Source organism: Falco biarmicus, chromosome 6, assembly GCF_023638135.1.
Source record: "Falco biarmicus isolate bFalBia1 chromosome 6, bFalBia1.pri, whole genome shotgun sequence".
In the NCBI taxonomy this organism is placed as follows: Eukaryota; Metazoa; Chordata; class Aves; order Falconiformes; family Falconidae; genus Falco; species Falco biarmicus.
Genome location: NC_079293.1, coordinates 21,057,931 through 21,076,031, shown reverse-complemented (window position 1 = coordinate 21,076,031; position 18,101 = coordinate 21,057,931). Strand labels below are relative to the sequence as shown.

General features: G+C 34.8%; 1 protein-coding gene across 1 annotated transcript in view; it reads right to left on the bottom strand.

Annotated features, from left to right (window-relative positions):
- Positions 1–18,101, bottom strand: part of CSMD1 (CUB and Sushi multiple domains 1) — a 1,210,323-nt gene that overhangs the window by 261,473 nt on the left and 930,749 nt on the right. Inside the window, exon 22 of the mRNA XM_056344568.1 lies at positions 2,169–2,338. Within this exon, the coding sequence (XP_056200543.1) occupies positions 2,169–2,338 (170 nt within the window). The remainder of the gene's footprint in view (positions 1–2,168; positions 2,339–18,101) is intronic.

The window sequence follows — 18,101 nt, the reverse complement described above, 5'->3', positions numbered from 1 at the left end:
AGCTATGGGAAAGGTAAGTCTTTTGAGAGTGTCTTAATTTCCCAATTGCTCAGACTGTAGACCTGGTCAGAGCAAATGAAAATTTATTTCTGCCTCACATGCTCAGATCTCCTTCCCATGCAAATCAGGACAGGAATGGGAAGGGGGAGAAGGGAGTAGATAGTATACATTTGCTTAAACAAGGCTGATTCCAATGGCAATATATATAAGGACATCCTGGCATGAGAGTAGAAAGGAATCAGATGGTTTTTATAAACACAGGTTATAGAGAAGCTGCGGTGGAAGAGAGTCTGATTGTATAAATGGAAGCTGTGCTGTGCCAGTTGCCTCAGAACCAAAGAACAGGCCTTGCAGTGCAGATATCGCCACAGTTTTGCCTTTGTTTCCTTTGGATCCTCAGGAGTATTGTGCTAACAGATCTATGAAAGAAGAAAGTATCTAACAGGTTCCCCAGCACAGCTTTCTCTCAGGCAGATCTTATGTCTCCAGGGAATTTCTCTAAGTATGCTTGACATTAGTCATTAAATGTTCTGAAGAATAAGTGAGTTTCTTGAAAGTTTGTTTAGGATTTTCTAAGGTGTTGGGTTTGGTTGTTTTGGTTTGGTTTGTTGTTTGGGTTTGTTTTTTTTTCAGGTAGTTTGTCAAATTATTTATAAACTTGATATGTGCAAAATGTACTGTATCCAAGCAGCTCAGTGGGCAATAAAGTTCTTCCTTGTCTGCTGCATCTGTTCAAAGCAAAAAATATGTTTGGGGATCTGCACTGTCAGGCCATGGAAGCTAGGAGTAAAGCACAATATAGGCCACACATTTTGCTCACCTACTCAATACTCTTTGATCTAAAAGTAAAACCATAAGCCAAGGTGTTGCAGTGTTTCATACATGGTGGCTACACAAGCATGCATGCTTTTATTATCAATGATTTTGTGGCTAAAGATGGAGAAAAGGCTGTTCTTTTGACTGTAACTTTCTAATACTGCAGGAGATGCTATTTCATGGACTAATCCAGCCTGTACTTGCTAAAAAGAAGAAGAAAAACAAAGATATGAATGTCTATATTTATAAAGACGATACTTAAAGGTAATCTTCATTTTTCCCCTCCCTACCTTCATCACATCTCTAAAAGCCTTGTACTCTGCCAGAAATTTGTAACTTCAAATTTAACTGTCACACTTTTTTACATGAGGAGTCTCTTAAGCTGACAAAATTGATAAAAATATGGCCACCAAAATTTGATCCATAGCAATATCTTTAAACTCTTTGTGCGAATTTTATTCAGTGCGAATAAAAATAGTAAAGTCAAGTTAGAAACGTAGACAGCAATTTCTAACATGTTAAATGTAGATCTGAGATCCCCAGAAAGCAAGTTGCTAACTGGATTCTGAACACTTGGTGATTTGAAGTATTTATTAACTCTGAAGATTTAGAGACATAGATTTGAAAGAGTAACTTAATGTATGCTCAGCACTTCAGATGAATGTCATGATTTTCAGTGCATACAAAAATGCGGCCGCCTTTATTATGAAAAGACAGATTATGGCCATGCTGTAGAAAAGTACATTACACGTTCAAAATCTGTACATATTTAGACCATGTTTCAAAGGCTATCTACAATGTAAAAGAGTCAAAAAAGTCTTCTGTAATTACAGTTTTAGTAAATACTACAATGCTATATGTTAGCTAGCTACTTTCTAGTAAAATAAGCAAATTAATTAGTTTGAAAAAAAGAAAACAAGCAACAAAACAGTTCTGTGTGAGACAAATAAGAAATAAAAAATGTACCAAAATTAAAACCTGTCCTTTATTGAGTAATCACCATGCTACATTTATAAATACTGCTGCAAACAGAAAATAATACAGACACTTTAGGATTCAAAATCCAAGTTAACCTAAAATGCAAGTGTTTTTTTTTTATTTTAACCCATTGTAAACAGTCCAATACTTCTATAAACATAATTGAAATCTCAATGTCACCTATAGTTTCTTTGAATCCAGTAAATATAATTGAATCTAGTATAACGTTACTTATGCTATCCACATAGAAATTATACATTTTGTGTGAGAAAGTGAATTGAAAATAAAAATTTTAAAAAATGGTGTTAGAACCAGAGTTGTTCCTGCAATGTGAATTTTGAGCATGGCAGAAAGTGAAATTATTTTCTTTTTACCTTAACAATATCTCCCTCACGCAGCTGAAAGCTCCTGGCTCTAAGATGGATCCCTTTTCCAGCCTCTGTTTCAATTTTATAGATACACTCGTGGTTGTTGTCATAATTAGATGGAAAATTTGGAGACAACAGTGTTCCTTCATTTCCAGAGACAGTTGCTCCACATTCAGCTAAAGAAAACAGACACATGTAAAAAAAGAAGTGAATTATCCATTTCAAGAAAATATGGGTTATTTGCAGTATTATTTAGACTATACGTTAACAGGCTACCTAGGAAAAGGATATTTCTGTTGGATTTCATCTGTAGGACCAACTCCTAGAAACCCTACCAAAGTTGCTATCTCCTACATTTCACTTGATACGTTTATTATGTGTGCCTAGATGCTTTTACGTAATTCCCTTTACTTCCAGTTTATCCCTTTGTCTCCCCATCACACTAATTTATAATGCAGATTAGCTGGATTCCATAGAAATTAGATGTTTTGTTGAAATATAATTATTGGGGTAATATTTCAAATAAATGTAATATTGATTTTGCTCTCCTATTCAGCTTTACAAAAAAGTAGTAGAAAAGGCGGGCAATAAGATGATGAGGTAAAAGAATCTGGCAACAAATCAAGAGCCTTCAAACATGCTTTTCTCCACCAGAAATAAAAACAAAAACCTAAAAAATTTACTGACATCAGTTAGTGCCAAGCAGACAGTTTCCTTCTTTTCTGAGTAAAGAGTAGGTGAATCTTTTTCACAGACATCTGTAGTAAGAACTTACTGACACTTTCAGTAGACATTTTTGTCACTGTTCCATAGTAAAGAAAACAATAAAGTGTACGAGGAGGGGTAGGTTCTAGCCCATGGGCTCAGTTTGAGTTTTGAAGACTAATAAAATTATTCCAAATGTGCAACATAAACTTTAGCACATAAATGAAAACATCCCAATGGACAAGAAATAAGATTGGTATATAGTTCAAACAAATATTCAAAATGCTTAAAAATGGCCTGAAAACACCTTATAAACACCACAGTAACAATAACACAATACTGTTACTCTACAATTATTTTTTTTTAAGTGAATGAGGTTGATATTTAAATCTCATTGTTCAGTCTTAAGATAAAATATACTATCTTAAAATGAGAATTTTACCTAAAGATCATTCAGGACTCATTCAGAGTTTGGTAGAAACATGTTATAACAGTTAAAATGATAATAAATTAATGTATAATTGTAAATTAGCAGATATACTTTATCAAAGATGTGATAGTTTAAAAAAATCTGTAACTTTTCTCTAAATATTAAATATATTTTTAGAGTTCCTTGGACTTCAAAATATTCATTTTTGCAAGTGTGTAGGGATTACAATTTTTAGATAAACCTGAGTATAGTTTTACAGGTATATATGTAAAGAATAATTTTGAAAATATAGTGTAAAGATAAACCAGAAAGTTATCAGAAAATAATTCACTTAAACATATTTAGGGAGAAATGTATGTTTCATATTTACAAATGAACAATCTAAAAATTTTTATTTAAATTTCTGAGGCCATCACAGACATGAAATTTATGTGCTTCTTTTCCTTTTGAAAAGTCTAAAAATAGTGAATCTTTCTGTATTTTAGACTTCCTCTGTACAATACAACTGAAGAAATAAAGGGAGGAAGAAGGAGAAGGAGAGGGAAGCAGTGAGCAATGGAGGGAAAGAAGGAAGGAGAGAAAGAAAGATGAAAATGGGGAAGAAAGGAAGTGGGCAATGAGATAGTCACAGTCTTACTCGGAGCCTTATTTCTACTCTACATTTGGGATCGCCTTAGTAAATGTAAAAAAGGAAATCACCAATAATCTGAGCCAGGATCTTTGATTTCACACATAAGTTAGAGTTCATTTGGTATTTAAAAGTAGAGCTTTATGTTCTCCACTTCCTTAGCTTACTTAGGCCCTGAGCTGCATTATATTTAATAGGCAGAAGAGTGCTGGGGAGTGAGAACCCTTGCAGCCAAACTTCAGACAGACAAACTCTTCCTTTGTTGGGGAGTGTGGGATGCACTATGTATCTCTAACATGTTTAAAGCACTTTGTCTAAAAGTTTCAAAGAACTTTAGCAGACTGACAAATGAACTAGATTTTTTATTTTGATACGTCATTGGTAAAGGATCTGTCAAATATGTGATACATATTTCATATGGTTAGATACATATATCATACCTATACATATATTTGTGTGTACGTGTTCATATGTAGCTATTTTTGTCTTTGATTTTTAAGGTGGAACTAATGAAGTTTATAAAACGTAATTCAAAGCAATGCCAACTTTAATGCCAGACATGTTTAGACCCGTACTACTCAATGTCTTCTTGTGTTACAACACCAATACTCTACACAAATCTTCTGCAAACAAGTGTTTGCCCAAGTAAAGATCCATGCAAAAACCTGTATGCTCCCTTAGTCTGCATTGGTATCTTATTATCTACCGCGTCCAAAGAATTAGAAAATATAGAAGTAAAATGCTGAAGAAAATAAAATAAGAAAACATTATGGAAGCAAAGCTTTTTTCTTACATAATGTTCATACAGTATTCTATGTTTTGTTTCAATGATTGACTGTATACCACTAAGACATATGCAATAATAGAAAAAGAGTATAACAAGCTTTCCCTAATCTAGAACTGGCCAAATTTCCTGCTCTGATAAATCTATGTTCCAAAGTTCAAACCCACAGCAATTTAAATCTATGAATAAAAGTACTGACATATAAGATCAGGAATAATGAGGGTTACAAACTGAAGTTAATATAATATTACTACCCTTCTACAGAATACTACATTGTGCAAGAAACAGACATGCTTTCTACTATGAACAATTAGTTACTTACTAAAATTCAATTACATTAATTACATTGCAAAATTTTTCAAACTCAAGTTGGCACTCATATAACTCCAACCTACGCTAGACAACCATCTTCTGTTTTCAGTGCATACTACCCCTTCTCAAATACCTTGCAAGTATTTGACAGCTATGCAGTTTCACCAGGCCCTATCATTCCCTTTATTATCATAACAAAGGGTTGCTCATTTCCTCTGACCAGCCAAGTTTCATAGTTCATCTCTTGTCAGTCAGTATGACACACTGACACAGCCCTCAAAAGAGATTTCCAAAGTAAAGCAAGCCATCACCAGCTTCCTTCCCTCAATAGGAAAAATTTAAAAAAACATGTCACAGTTTAGGTTAAGATTTTCTTGCCATTTTTGCTAATGTTAGGATATCAAATTAAGGTCATGTTTAATTAGCTCCCCCAATTTATTGGCCTGGAGATTTAGGTGACTTTTTTTTAGAGAAATGTTGGCCCCATCCATGAAAAGATTTCTTTCTTTCTTTCCAGACCATCACAGCTTTTGGAGACCTGGTGTCCTAATGCCTGAAATCTCTCTCATGATAAGTGGTCAATGCCCAGATATAGAAAGGACCTTATAACCTAAGGACTTAAACTGAATATTTTTCTAACCATTCCTGCACACTAAAGTCCAGAAATGCCTGAGAACACTACACTTAATGAGGGGTCAGAAACTCAAAAGAGCAGCCATGAACAGCAATACCTAGTCTGGTCTTGTCAGCAGGAACAGCTTATGCAGTCAAACGCATCTCTCCCCTTCAAGGCCCTAATATTTTACTCAGCAGTATAGGAAATGTCATGTTTTTTTCTTTAAAAAAATCTACAGTAGCTGATACCGCTGCTGCTTTTTAATACAGTAATTAACACATGCAGCCAGAATGTGTGACACCTAAATTCAATTCACTTTGCCTCTGGGTATTTAAACATGGATCTCCTGTGACTTCTTCTTCACATAAAGAAAAAAATCAGTTACTCACAAAGTGAGCAAATGTTGGCTAACATCTTCAGCATAATGGGTAGGGCATTAAACAGGGAGGAAGGAACACTTCTTAATGCAAATTCATTTATTAAACTTTTGGGAAATAAAATCCTGAATTAACCCATGAATCAGCATTCACAGTTACCATGTGAGTACCAAACTACTTGACTGGAAAAATATATTCATATTGACTTCTATTTTCATCACCTCCAATTAATCTTTAATTCTTTATGCAAAATGAAACAGCCTTTAGCCACATTGGCAAGATGAGTCTGCTAGGAGGCATCAGTTATAATTTAAAATCCTTTTACAGAAACAAAGGAAATGAAGCCGCATCTCTTACAGTCTTGATGAAAGATCAAGCTATGAAGTTTTGCATAAAGAAGTGATATGGCTCATCCACCTATGGTAACTGAAAAATAAAAAAAACTGCCAATCACTCTTGAAAGGTATCATGCAACATTCCCTATCTAACATATATGCTCTATGAGTAACTACTGATTTTTTAACTACTGCTCAAGTTAAGCAGAAAAATCTCATCACGTAATCCTGAAAGAGTTCTTTAGGTGTTAGCTACAGAGGACTTTCTTTTACTCTTCCATGCTACTGCTTCAATTCCTTCCAGATTCCTTCTGAGTTGCAGGGACATGCCCTCATTTTAGGAGAAAGATCTGCCTCCCCAGCCCAGACAAATGCAGAAAGATTTCTCATGCCCCATACATGAGAAAAAAAAACCCTGTATCTGCTTGTATTTTCATTTATTAAATATAATTCACTGAGTATTAACCGTATGCACTCTTCCTCTGAAACAGATCAACTATATAAATACTAGTATCTACAAGTCTTTAAATTACGCAAACATTGACAGGTGCAGAATTTGCCATAAGAAATAATCTTTACTCACTGTAAAGTAATTACTGTTGATATTCTATCTCCATGCTTTGTCTTGGAAAAATCAGTGTGAATTTAAGTGAACCACTGAACATGCTCTGTATAAATAGTATTTTCAAAACTAGCTCCTTCAGCTGTTATTTTTAAATAAAAGGAATATATTTCATAATGCACTTTGTCAGATTATGTGATGCGCTTATACTAGTGTAACAGTATTTATGTAGGTACAATTTAAGCAATTAAAATCTTCATATGATATAATACCTAAAAATTGCTATAAAATACATAGCACTGAATGAATGCATTATGATGTAATACATATCCCTTTATTTTGTATTCCTACCTTTCCTTTGTTTCTGTAGCAACCTATTTGACTTATCAAGATGCAAAATAAATTGGTTCAATGTTTCCAAATTTTTTATTGTCAATATGGTCAGTAGCACCTAAATACACTGTTTAGATTAAACAGAAAAGATCCAGTTTTCAATTTATCATATTATTTATCTCAATTTACTCGAGTACTTTAAATATATTTTGTGGCAATACCCAAAATATGGGTAAACCAAGAGATTTTTTGATGGAGAATATGTACAAAAATCTGTTTGGAGCAAAAATAGATGAATAAATAAAGAAAACTAGTAGGGAATTTCCTTTTATGAAAGTAAGTCTGATAATTCATTAGATGTCATAAATGAAAAAAGCTTCCATTTGCAAACATAGAAGAGACTTTCTTCTAGGAATGACATAGTGGGGTTGTTCCAACTTATACACAATTGTTTTGAGTCTGAGGAAAAAAGGCATTTTTTTCAAAAGTAACATGAAATAGCGCCTACTGTGTTCTGATGATCGATAAAATTAAGAGGTAGTTTTCATATTAAAAGGGTCTGATTAATTTGAATTTGACTATAAATAAAAAAGTGAGGATAATTTAAATATGAAACTTTGAGACTGTAAAAGAATTAGATTCTAGCACTGCAATAGCGCTAAACACTCATATATTAAAAACATCCTAGGTAATCTAGTTTCCTAATTTGAAGAACTACAAAAGAAACATTCAGACATGAAAATTAGAAACAAATAAGTATTTTTATTTCCATTATAAAACATTAGCTTTTAAGTATCTGTAAGTTAAGAACCAGGGATACCTTTCTGGTGTCCTCAGTGCATAGCTGTGCATCCGTAGCGGAGGATGAGGAACAAGGGATAATGACCTTCTTAAAGAACATATTTTTTTGTATGCAGCAAAATTGTGTTGTAACTGAACTGTAATATATGCTAACTTAATGGAGCTAATTTAAATAAAAATGTGCTCGTAGTGCTACAGATGTTTGTGCTTTTGTTTCTAAATGAAAAATAAATTCTCTAAAAACTCAGCTCCAAAACTCTTTCCACAGTTTGACTTAAACTTGCTTAAAGAGTTCCTGTCATCACATCTAAAAAGCTTGTTATGTAGCTTAAACTAGCATGTACTAAACAAAATTTGTTCTGTAAATGTCAGCTGCTTATATGGTTCACGTTCAGATTCTCCACTCCTCAAATCTACCAAATTAGGCAAGTCTGCCAAACCACAGCATCCAAAAGACAAGGTCCTTCCAACTCATTTTCTAAAAGAAAAAAAATAATCTATGTAATACTAGCTCTATGTTTCAAAAGGGAGAAAGCAGATAAAAGCAGTTTAACCTAATTCTCTATTACAACTTTTGAAACTTGTGTGCTTTTAAAAGTTAATTTTATTTATTATAAAATCAAAAATATCCACCTTAGAATTCAAAGGTATACTCTTATTGAGTGTATACTGCTTATGTCCACATGACAAATGTTTTAAAGGAGCAACTATATGCTTTATTTTCACCACAGTTTCTGAGTTGTCTGTTATAACCTTGCTGAGGACTGCAGCAGACTGGAAAATGCTACTTTACCAAACTGTTCTTTTATTCTCTTGCAGTGAAAGCAATCTGTCTGGAACAGATACTTGATCCCATTCTTTGTTCTTTTGCTTAATAAAGTCACTTAAATTCTATTTACATAAGTAACTTTTTTCCTTCTTTCATTGTCTCACTTGAAATTGGATAAAAGGAAACTGCAGAGTATAGATCTTTTGAAGATCATCAAACACTTCCTGAATAAGAACACAAACACTATAAAACAAACAAAATTCAGGGATTCTTGAAAAGCTTTGAAATGCAGTTCATGTAAAATGTAACGATAACTTTGCTTAATGGAAAAGTTTGCTTTATTATTTTTCTTCCATACATCTTGCTAAAAGATTTGACAGAATTTTAAGCAGATCTCCAAAGCAGAGATCAAATAAAAGTGGTACATCATCAGCTTAAAGGCTTCTCTGCCACAAAGCACTCTACTGGGTGCAGAATACCTTTGTTGTATTTACAAAATTGTGCAGCACTTTGTAAAATATAGAAGCAGCTGAGCGCAGACAGTCAATAATTCTTAATCTTTCTGTTGGGCACTATCATTACACAGTAGGATGGTCATGCAATACTAAAGCAAGAGCAAAGGGGTTCATGGATATCTATGGTTCATGGATCATATGCTCTGTCTTCACATAATAGCAAAAACTTCAAGAATTTCTCCAGTCATCATTGACTGAGGGCTCTCTAAAGCTGAGCATATCACTACTGCAGGGCACACACAGTACATGGCCAGACTCAAGCACAGCTTCATGTAGAAGCTTCATGTAGAAAGTCAAATGCAGTGCAAGGAGATGAAGCTTCCTATTATCTGGAATGCTGCATCAAGCTGAGGTGCACATGGAATTTTCCCAGCACCTCTGTTGGAGAGTGCCTTAATCTTTGCAATGTTAACTGTCTTTTATCTCCAGTTCTGCAGCCAGCTGTTCACCTGTGAGCCTGCAACTTTTCATCTACACACTGCCAGGCTGCTTTGGCAGTGCCTTCACTCTGGTACCACAAGTGGTCCTGCTCCCACCTGGCACTGCTAAATTCATAACCAGTGTTATGTTGAGTTTCTCCTAAAAAGTGACTGCCACAGGTTTTTAAATCATACTGTTCTCACCCCACTTCTCACTCTTTTGCCTTGTAGCTTTTCACCTGTAACCACACTAAGACTGCATCAGTGTAAACCTGGTTTCTAGCCTGTAACTTCATATTGGAATACATCCTAGTAGATAAAGAGCAGATAATAGTTATTTTAATGCACAATAAGTATTACAAAATAATATAGATGCACAAACCTTAACTACTACTTAGTCTGCAGCACGCACACATGCTCCATTCAGTGCTGACAGTATCATAAGCTACCAATGAGGAGCCTGAGAAGGTCTGCATGAAAAATAGAACTTTACTAAGGAGAAAGCAGGAAGATGATGGCTTTTTTGTCATTACTACGATCATTATCGTCACCACTACCTTTACTGGAGAGATATTTGCCTGGGGACTCTCTCCTTCCTTTTCCCAGCTGGTGCCTGAGGAGTGGCTTTCCCTTTTTCTCTCTCTCCTCTTTCTCTCCTTCTTGTTTGCTTCTCTATGATAGATTTCAAGTCAAGGTAGATCTTCATCTACAGACTGCACTAATAAAGCATGTGCATGTAAGCCTCTCTCAGCATTCTTTAAGCAACACTCGTATAGAAGACTGTGAGGTTAGAACCTCACTGAAAACCTTACTGAAAACAAACCTCTTATTCCGCATTTTCTGTACCATTCCATTGCAAAGAATAATGGACTAGGAAATGAAGGGCTAAAGAGCAGTTAAAGCCTTTTCTGAGTTTTGCTTCATTAGTTTTCAACATGTATGTTACTGACATAAGACACTATTCAGGTTCTCAAGACAAATCATATGATGTTAATTGGCCTCAGGGGATTATTGGCAGAATCCAAGGTGAGGGCATATTTTGGAATTTATTTATTTATTTTTGTTTAGATTTTTGGCTACTCTTTCTACTATCAACTGATAATAAGCAATGAAGATAACATCCCTACGTTATTTTTCTTATCAAGAAAAAAATATTTATCCTATCTTAAAATGTAGAAAGAAAGCAATAGGATGACCTAAGGTAATCGTTACTGCTTCTGACTACAGGTGATTAAAATTTCATACCAGATTTCACATTAAGGTGATAACAGTCTCCTTTTGAAAATAGAGTCAGGGTGCCCACTATGAACCAACTGAAATCTGTTAATGTTTCCTGAATATTAAAGTTTCAGTTTAAAATAGAGACAACCCAAACCTGAAATTATTATATTGCACCATATTTTGAAGATTCATGTACATTAAGCCTAAACATTAACTCAAACAAATTGTCAATTTTCTGTCAAACATTGACAGAAAAATGAGAGGCTAAAAAACACAGGGATTGAAAAACTGCCTTTCAGTTGTATTTATAGAAATGTAATGTTATAAGATAAATAAATAGAAATTATATATAAAAAAATTAACTTCATTAAATATGCTGCATGAAATAGAAAACAACATCCTAAAGATTTAACAATTTCAATGTGACAGCATTTAAATATAGAGTTCCGAAATACAGTGGATCCTGTATACATGCACATCCTTACTAGTGTCTGAAGATTCACAGATTCAACAACTGGTGTTATAGAAGATTTCTTGCTCTTGAGCAGCTCTTGAATGAGAGCTCTTTCTGCTTAAACACTAGCTAAAAATGAAGAGCAATTTTCAGACTTAGTTTGACTTCTCAAAGGTGAACTCATATTCAAATTTTACGCTACAGAGAATTTAAAGAAAACAATGAATGCCAGATCTCAAGGGTCTCACAGAAATCTCCAGTGCTATTCAGGCTAACAAGGTTCCCATTTATGTTTAAATCTTGATGGGAATTAACTCAGTGTTACAACATGACAAAGTATATTAATTATAACTGATGATTTTGCAATGAATACTAACTAAATTATTAAAAAGAAACAGCTTATTAAAGAGTTTCAGCAATTTATTTTAGCACCCTATCATTAATTATTCATGTAGTATTTATTATAAGAACTGAGTATGATAAATTACAATGATATTAATGTGAATACCGGTGAACAATACCTCAGTGGAGATTTTACTCAAATACTGTATTAATGCACCATTAAAAATCAACTGCCATGTAAAAATTAATGAAGGAGCAACACCACTTAAATATGAAATGAAAACATTAAGTAGCTCTTTCTTTTCAGCTTTATCCTTTAAGTGTTTCACTGCTTGCTTTAGGAATATTCCATACAGTTGAAACGAATAATGGGGGACAGGAAAATAATGCAGGTTGAAAAGCAAACCAAACAAAAACCCAGCACTCAAACCTAAGTTTATTATATTAATGCATTATGCTTGAATTCTATGCAATGCTTACCATGAAAGAATAGTTAAAACTGAATATAGTATACACCACATAGCATACAAATAATATTTTCATGATATATCCTAGGTAGAATTTATCACAGTTTCTTAAGGAGATAGTGAGCAGGGGAAACCTAGACAAGTAGACAGAAGCAGCTTGCAGATCAGGTAATAAAATGAAAGTCCAGGTTAAGACAATCCTTGAAAGGAGAGTTGAAGAACTAATTCAAACTTTTCCTTCCCATTATCATGGGATATCTGAATGCCTAAATCCTGGAAGAGGTGATCAAATTGTTCAGTTACGTGACCTTGTGAACAGGGGTAAATAACCATCTCTAATAATGAATGTAGCTTTTCAGCCATAGCGCTGAGTAGAGAGGCTAGGTACAGATCATTCACATTAGCCAAGGAGGTAAAAGAAAATTATTAATAAGTACAACCAGATACTTTTATTTTGTCTTAGAATCTTACTACTTCAATACTTCAGTTAATATTACAGACAGAATATGATGGAATAAACAATTTATTATTTCGTACCTCAACTTTTCTTATAGCCAAGCCATATATTCTGTGATTTAATAAATATGCATTTATTGTATTGTACCCCTCACGGACTTTCTTAAAAGTCTTGAAAAGAGAGGTACCTACACTTCAGCAGTGTACCTTGCAATTCACTGTGAAGGTGTCTCCGCTCAGGTTTCTAACCATTGCCTTCAACAATCAGTGAACAGCACATCTTTGGCAAGTAGGAAGGTAAAATGAAATTTCTCCCCTCTTTAAGATTTTTATCAGCATATCATAGTTCACCATAAAGGAATACCAAACCTAAAAGGCTCATTCCTTGTCTGTTAGAGAATCATTGCAAATGATAAAGTCAAATTTCAAAAAGTACTTAGGTGTACATCAGATACACGTGTTCGATGCTGCTATCTAAACTCCCTCCGCTTCTAATTATCAGCCACCTATCTCTGGAAACGTGTATATTTACCAGGTATCTTGTTTCATGTCACATTCCTAGTTTTGCACACGCTCTGCTCCCTGCCAAGCCTGTAAAGATACTTGCTACTGGTATCCAAAAAAAAAAATGAAGCAGAGCAGCATCTAACTTCACTCGGCACTGACAACTGCATATGGAGCAAGCTTCCCAGGAAGTGGTTTAGTCACCATCCCTGGAGGTTTTTAAAAGATGTATAGGTGTGGTGCTTAGGGACATGGTTTAGTGGTGGACCTGGAAACTTAAGGTTTGTGGTTGTACTCAATCTTAGAGGTCTTTTCCAACATAAATGAATTCTATGATTCTATGCCAAAGCCATGCTAGTGTGCAGAATGGAATATGAAATTCATGAGGCCAGGGGACAGCATTCTGCACTGCAGTGTGACAGTGAAACGTTTGAAGTATGGCACTGCTAAGCTGAAGGAATATATACATTGTGGGGAGCTCAAGAATTTTCTGCATTCAAGATCTGATCTATTTCTAGTATTGATTTTGTTGGCGCATTGAATTGTTATATTCAATTAAAAAAATTACTCATAGGAATGCTTCTTTTAATTCATGAGTTTTCCAATTCCTTTTTTAGTAGTAGCAGAACCTTAATACAGTGATAGAAAGCTCCTGAATATTTGACTTAAACCACAATGGAAAGTAAGAAAAGTATTGAAAGCATAGTCCTGGTTTGATAGATGAGATCTAGGAGATCTGCCTTAGTAACAGATTTCCCAGAGAAATTGTGTGGTTCTTGTTTAAAAGGCTAGAAGCCAAGACAGCACCTGAAATCTGATTGTGATGTTCTCCTTTAGGTGGACATTAGCCTCAGAATCAGGGACTTCAACAGACTAAGGAGTTGTTCCCCCTCACTTCTGGACTCCAGTATTCACCAAGCTTCTGAGATTCACCCAGATTTGGGGATATGCAGAAGTGCATGACTGCCTAGGAGCTTTACTCTCAAATCTGCACTCTAGGGGGACAAATTCACTAAAAGCTGGGCTTTGTTCTCAGGAAAAAGTAGTCAACTGTGAAATGTAAATGAAATTGTAATAGAATTCTGTGATTATAGGTAGAGAAAAAAGAGCTGTTGCTGGAAGGAAAGTGAGAAGAATATGTAATCCACACTCTTGGGCAATTTAGTTCACAGAGCCATGAAATAAGTATAAATGTATGTCTACATTAGCAACTACGTAAAAGCAAATGACATTATGGGAATAAATTATATATGTAGAAATAGTGTCAGTAACCCATCACAACGACAATTAGTAATCAAATGCATGTTTTTGGAAAAAAACAAATCTAAAAACACTGGAATAATAATTGAAGCAATAATAACAAAACAAAACCAAAACCAAAAATAACCAAACAACCCCAAAACAACCCTAAATAACAACAAAGGAGGAAGGGAAATGAAGGGGAAAGAAATTGTTTTCTGTTTTCAAATCTCAACTACACAAAAGATAATCAGGAGAAGCTTGTCTGTACTCAAGTAGCTTGGTTTTTACCCCCACACAAGCATACGAACAAACACAAACCCAGTAATTTTAAATGATAATTAAATTATTCAGAAGTAAATTTGGGAAATTAAACCTACAGCACACAGACAAACATGCCAATTACAGCAATGTGGCAGATGAAATGCTAACAACCTTATAGGCAACAAGCTGATTCAGAACAGTAAAACCTCAGATGCCTATATCAGCATTCTCAAACCTAAATACATGGGTTATTTCAGCAGCAGTTATTTCTTCTTCAAGACACTGTGCACTTTTATTTTCCAGGTAGCCTGTGCCAGGATTGCTAGGAGAGTATTTCTGTCTTGGCATTATCTATAGAAATGTGCTTCTAATTCCATGACTCTGTGCATCACACAAGACAGCAGAGTGTTACTGTCTCTCAGTTCCCCTCAATCTCACATTCCTCTGTTACAGTAAATTTTGAGGAGTGAAAGTGGACACTGTGAATGTATATTTAAACAACGTATCTCAAAGAACAGTTACATAGAAGTAGCCAGCTAGTTTTGGTTTGTTGTTTCTTTTTGGTTTGTTTTGGTTTTTTTTTTCTTTTTTCCTTCAAAAGACTATGTCCTTTACACTGTGGCTAACTGCAGAAAACCCTTACTGTAGGATACTTGCTGGAGTAAGCAACTAGTTAACTAATGACCGCAGGATAGCTCTTCCAAATGAAATCACTGCATCTAGAAAAGTGGAAAAGAGTTAGTACTCTTGTGTGAAAAGAGATTAAAGTGTCTCATCTGCAGATCTCAACTACTAGCACATTTGAAAGGGAAGCCATCATTGTTATCTGCGTGCTTTTGAGGAAGCTCTTACAGGAAATGAGATTTCTTTATGGATGACCTCACTACCTTTCTTTTGAACAATTCAATGTAGAATGCAAAATTATTTGTGAGGAGATTGGCAACAGTCCCAGTGCTTCTACAGTTGGTACAAAGAAGGGGAAGGAAGCCATCTTCCTGAAAAGCCACATCATGTCAATGTAAAGGGAGAATTCACCAGACAGCTAAGGGGAGTTGCTTCCCTATGAGAAGCACATCTTGGGGTGGGGGGGTGGGGGGTGGGGATATGTAGGGGGGAATTTTCATATTCTGAGATAGGAGAAGTTTGACACCACCTTGGGTAATGATCATGTCTTTTCTTTAAAGAGTGCAAAGGGAGTCAGCCCTAAGGGCCTGGATCTTCTCCACACTTTTCATCAAATAGTAGCAAGTATGTGGCTGTAGGCACAAGTTGTTTTCTAGTCAGGAGGGCAAGATCCAGCTGTATCCAACACATTTAGAAATGGAGTGATGACCTAAATGGAAATTCTAGGTAGAGTCTTCAAAACTCTGTGATGAGCTGGAATAATATTGCATAACCACTTGAGGTGCATGGCTGAGATAAATATTAAAATAATTTTAATTGAAAAGATAAAGGAGTGAAAGGTTGACACACAGATTTACAAGGACACCTGTTTATGAAAGTCTGCATGATTTTGCAGATACACTTGGTAGTGTCTTTGTGCCATGAAAAGAAGGGTCCTCACTGAAGGAGAAGGGATGCTGCCTTATTCTGAGAGCCAATCAACATCCAGGCACTCAGACACTCAGCCTTTGAAGTTCAGGGGAGCATGGAGAGAAGGCCAGTGAAAATTACAATAATCCAGTCCCTATGGGACTCAGAGTCTTGGACTAAAAAAGCCAGGGTCAAGATAATTTCTTAATGTTAATTTTTAATGTAAATGATATCTTTTTGAGACTTTTGTGTGGTTGAGCATCTTTGTTCATGTGAATGTGGGCTGCAAAAAAGTGAAAAACCAATGTTCCATAAAAAATGATGGTTCAAAATGTATATACAAATAACACATGAATAAAAATAAGCAATATGTAGAGCACATATTCAAATGTGCAAATGTAGAATATAAAACAAAAACTTACATTTTAGAAAGTGAGGTTTACAAGACGATAATTTTGAATAAAATCTTCAACACCAACTATATAGCTTATCATTCTAGTACAATTCTTAGTATATATGGAGCTTCATAATAATTATTCAATTATTTAAATAATATAAATAAATAATAGTTGTTTTGTTTTCTCTAATTAAAAAAAATCTCTAAGCTCCTATATAAAAAAGATAGCTAATGAACCTGGGAACAGACAAAGATAACTTTCCAAAAAATAATGCTTTAAAGGTAGTAAAAAATATATTGGGGACAAAAAAAAAAGCTTACATGAAATGAACACATATTAGCTTTTGTTTTCTTACATTATTAAAGTGCATATAAAATTGGCAGATTATACTTTTAGTGCATGTTGTCAACTTTAATTCTTCATGATGTAAAGATGAAGAGTATTTTCTTATTTTTTCAATGTTATAACAGTTATCATACATATTCACTCACTGTATACTAAATACATTTAAATACATAAGTATTCTTTCACAAGGCAATTTAGTGATTCTTTGGCATTTTCAGAATTTAACTAGAGGAGCAGCAACAGGGATTTCTTACTCCAGCGACCAGCTGGCTCTTCTAGAAAAATGGATTGCTGAGATTGCTTTTACACACCACCTACCACAAGGAAAGGTATTTGCAGGGTTGTGATGACAGGTCTAGAATTTGTCTGAACACTTAGTCAAATTAAAAGTGGTTGTAATTTTGCCCCCATTTTGAGTAAACTGCATCATGATACTACAAAGGCAGGTTCTGCTTATGTGGTGCAGAGATCCTCCTTGAGAAGACCTCAAATGTCCAAAGGATTCACTAAGTGCATTTCTCAAAGCTACAATTGATTTCAATATTGGAATTTTATACCTTCAACCTCTAATCCATGAACCCTTGTCCAGAAAGCCCTCCTAAAGCCGACCATCTTTCCATATATACTTAAGGCAGTATCATTTCACTTTTCAGGGGTTAGATTAGAAATTAGATTTGAAATAGAGAAATAATAGCACACAGCTATATAGCAATGAGAATTCAAAGCAGCTCCTACAAAATATAAATGCAGGTAATCAAAGATGGTATGTGCTGGATTACAGAAGTACTTTAGCTCTGGACCTGACCTCTTGACTACAAGGTTTCATACATTTACTAACAAGGTATATGACAAAGGAGCAATAAAGATGTTGCAGCAAGACAACAGGAATCAGCAGGCCAACTGGGACCATTTTATCAATAACCGATTACATATAAATACATACACACATATATACATACATACATGGAAGTAACTCCTCTATTTAGGCATCTAAATGATGCCTGGAGTCTGATTCACCTCTCTGTAAAACAGATACCTAAACGTATGCAACACCACTGCAGACTTAGTTGTTTGGAGCTGAATCTGAATCTCATCCACTATAAAATACCTGCAGACTGACAACCCCTGCT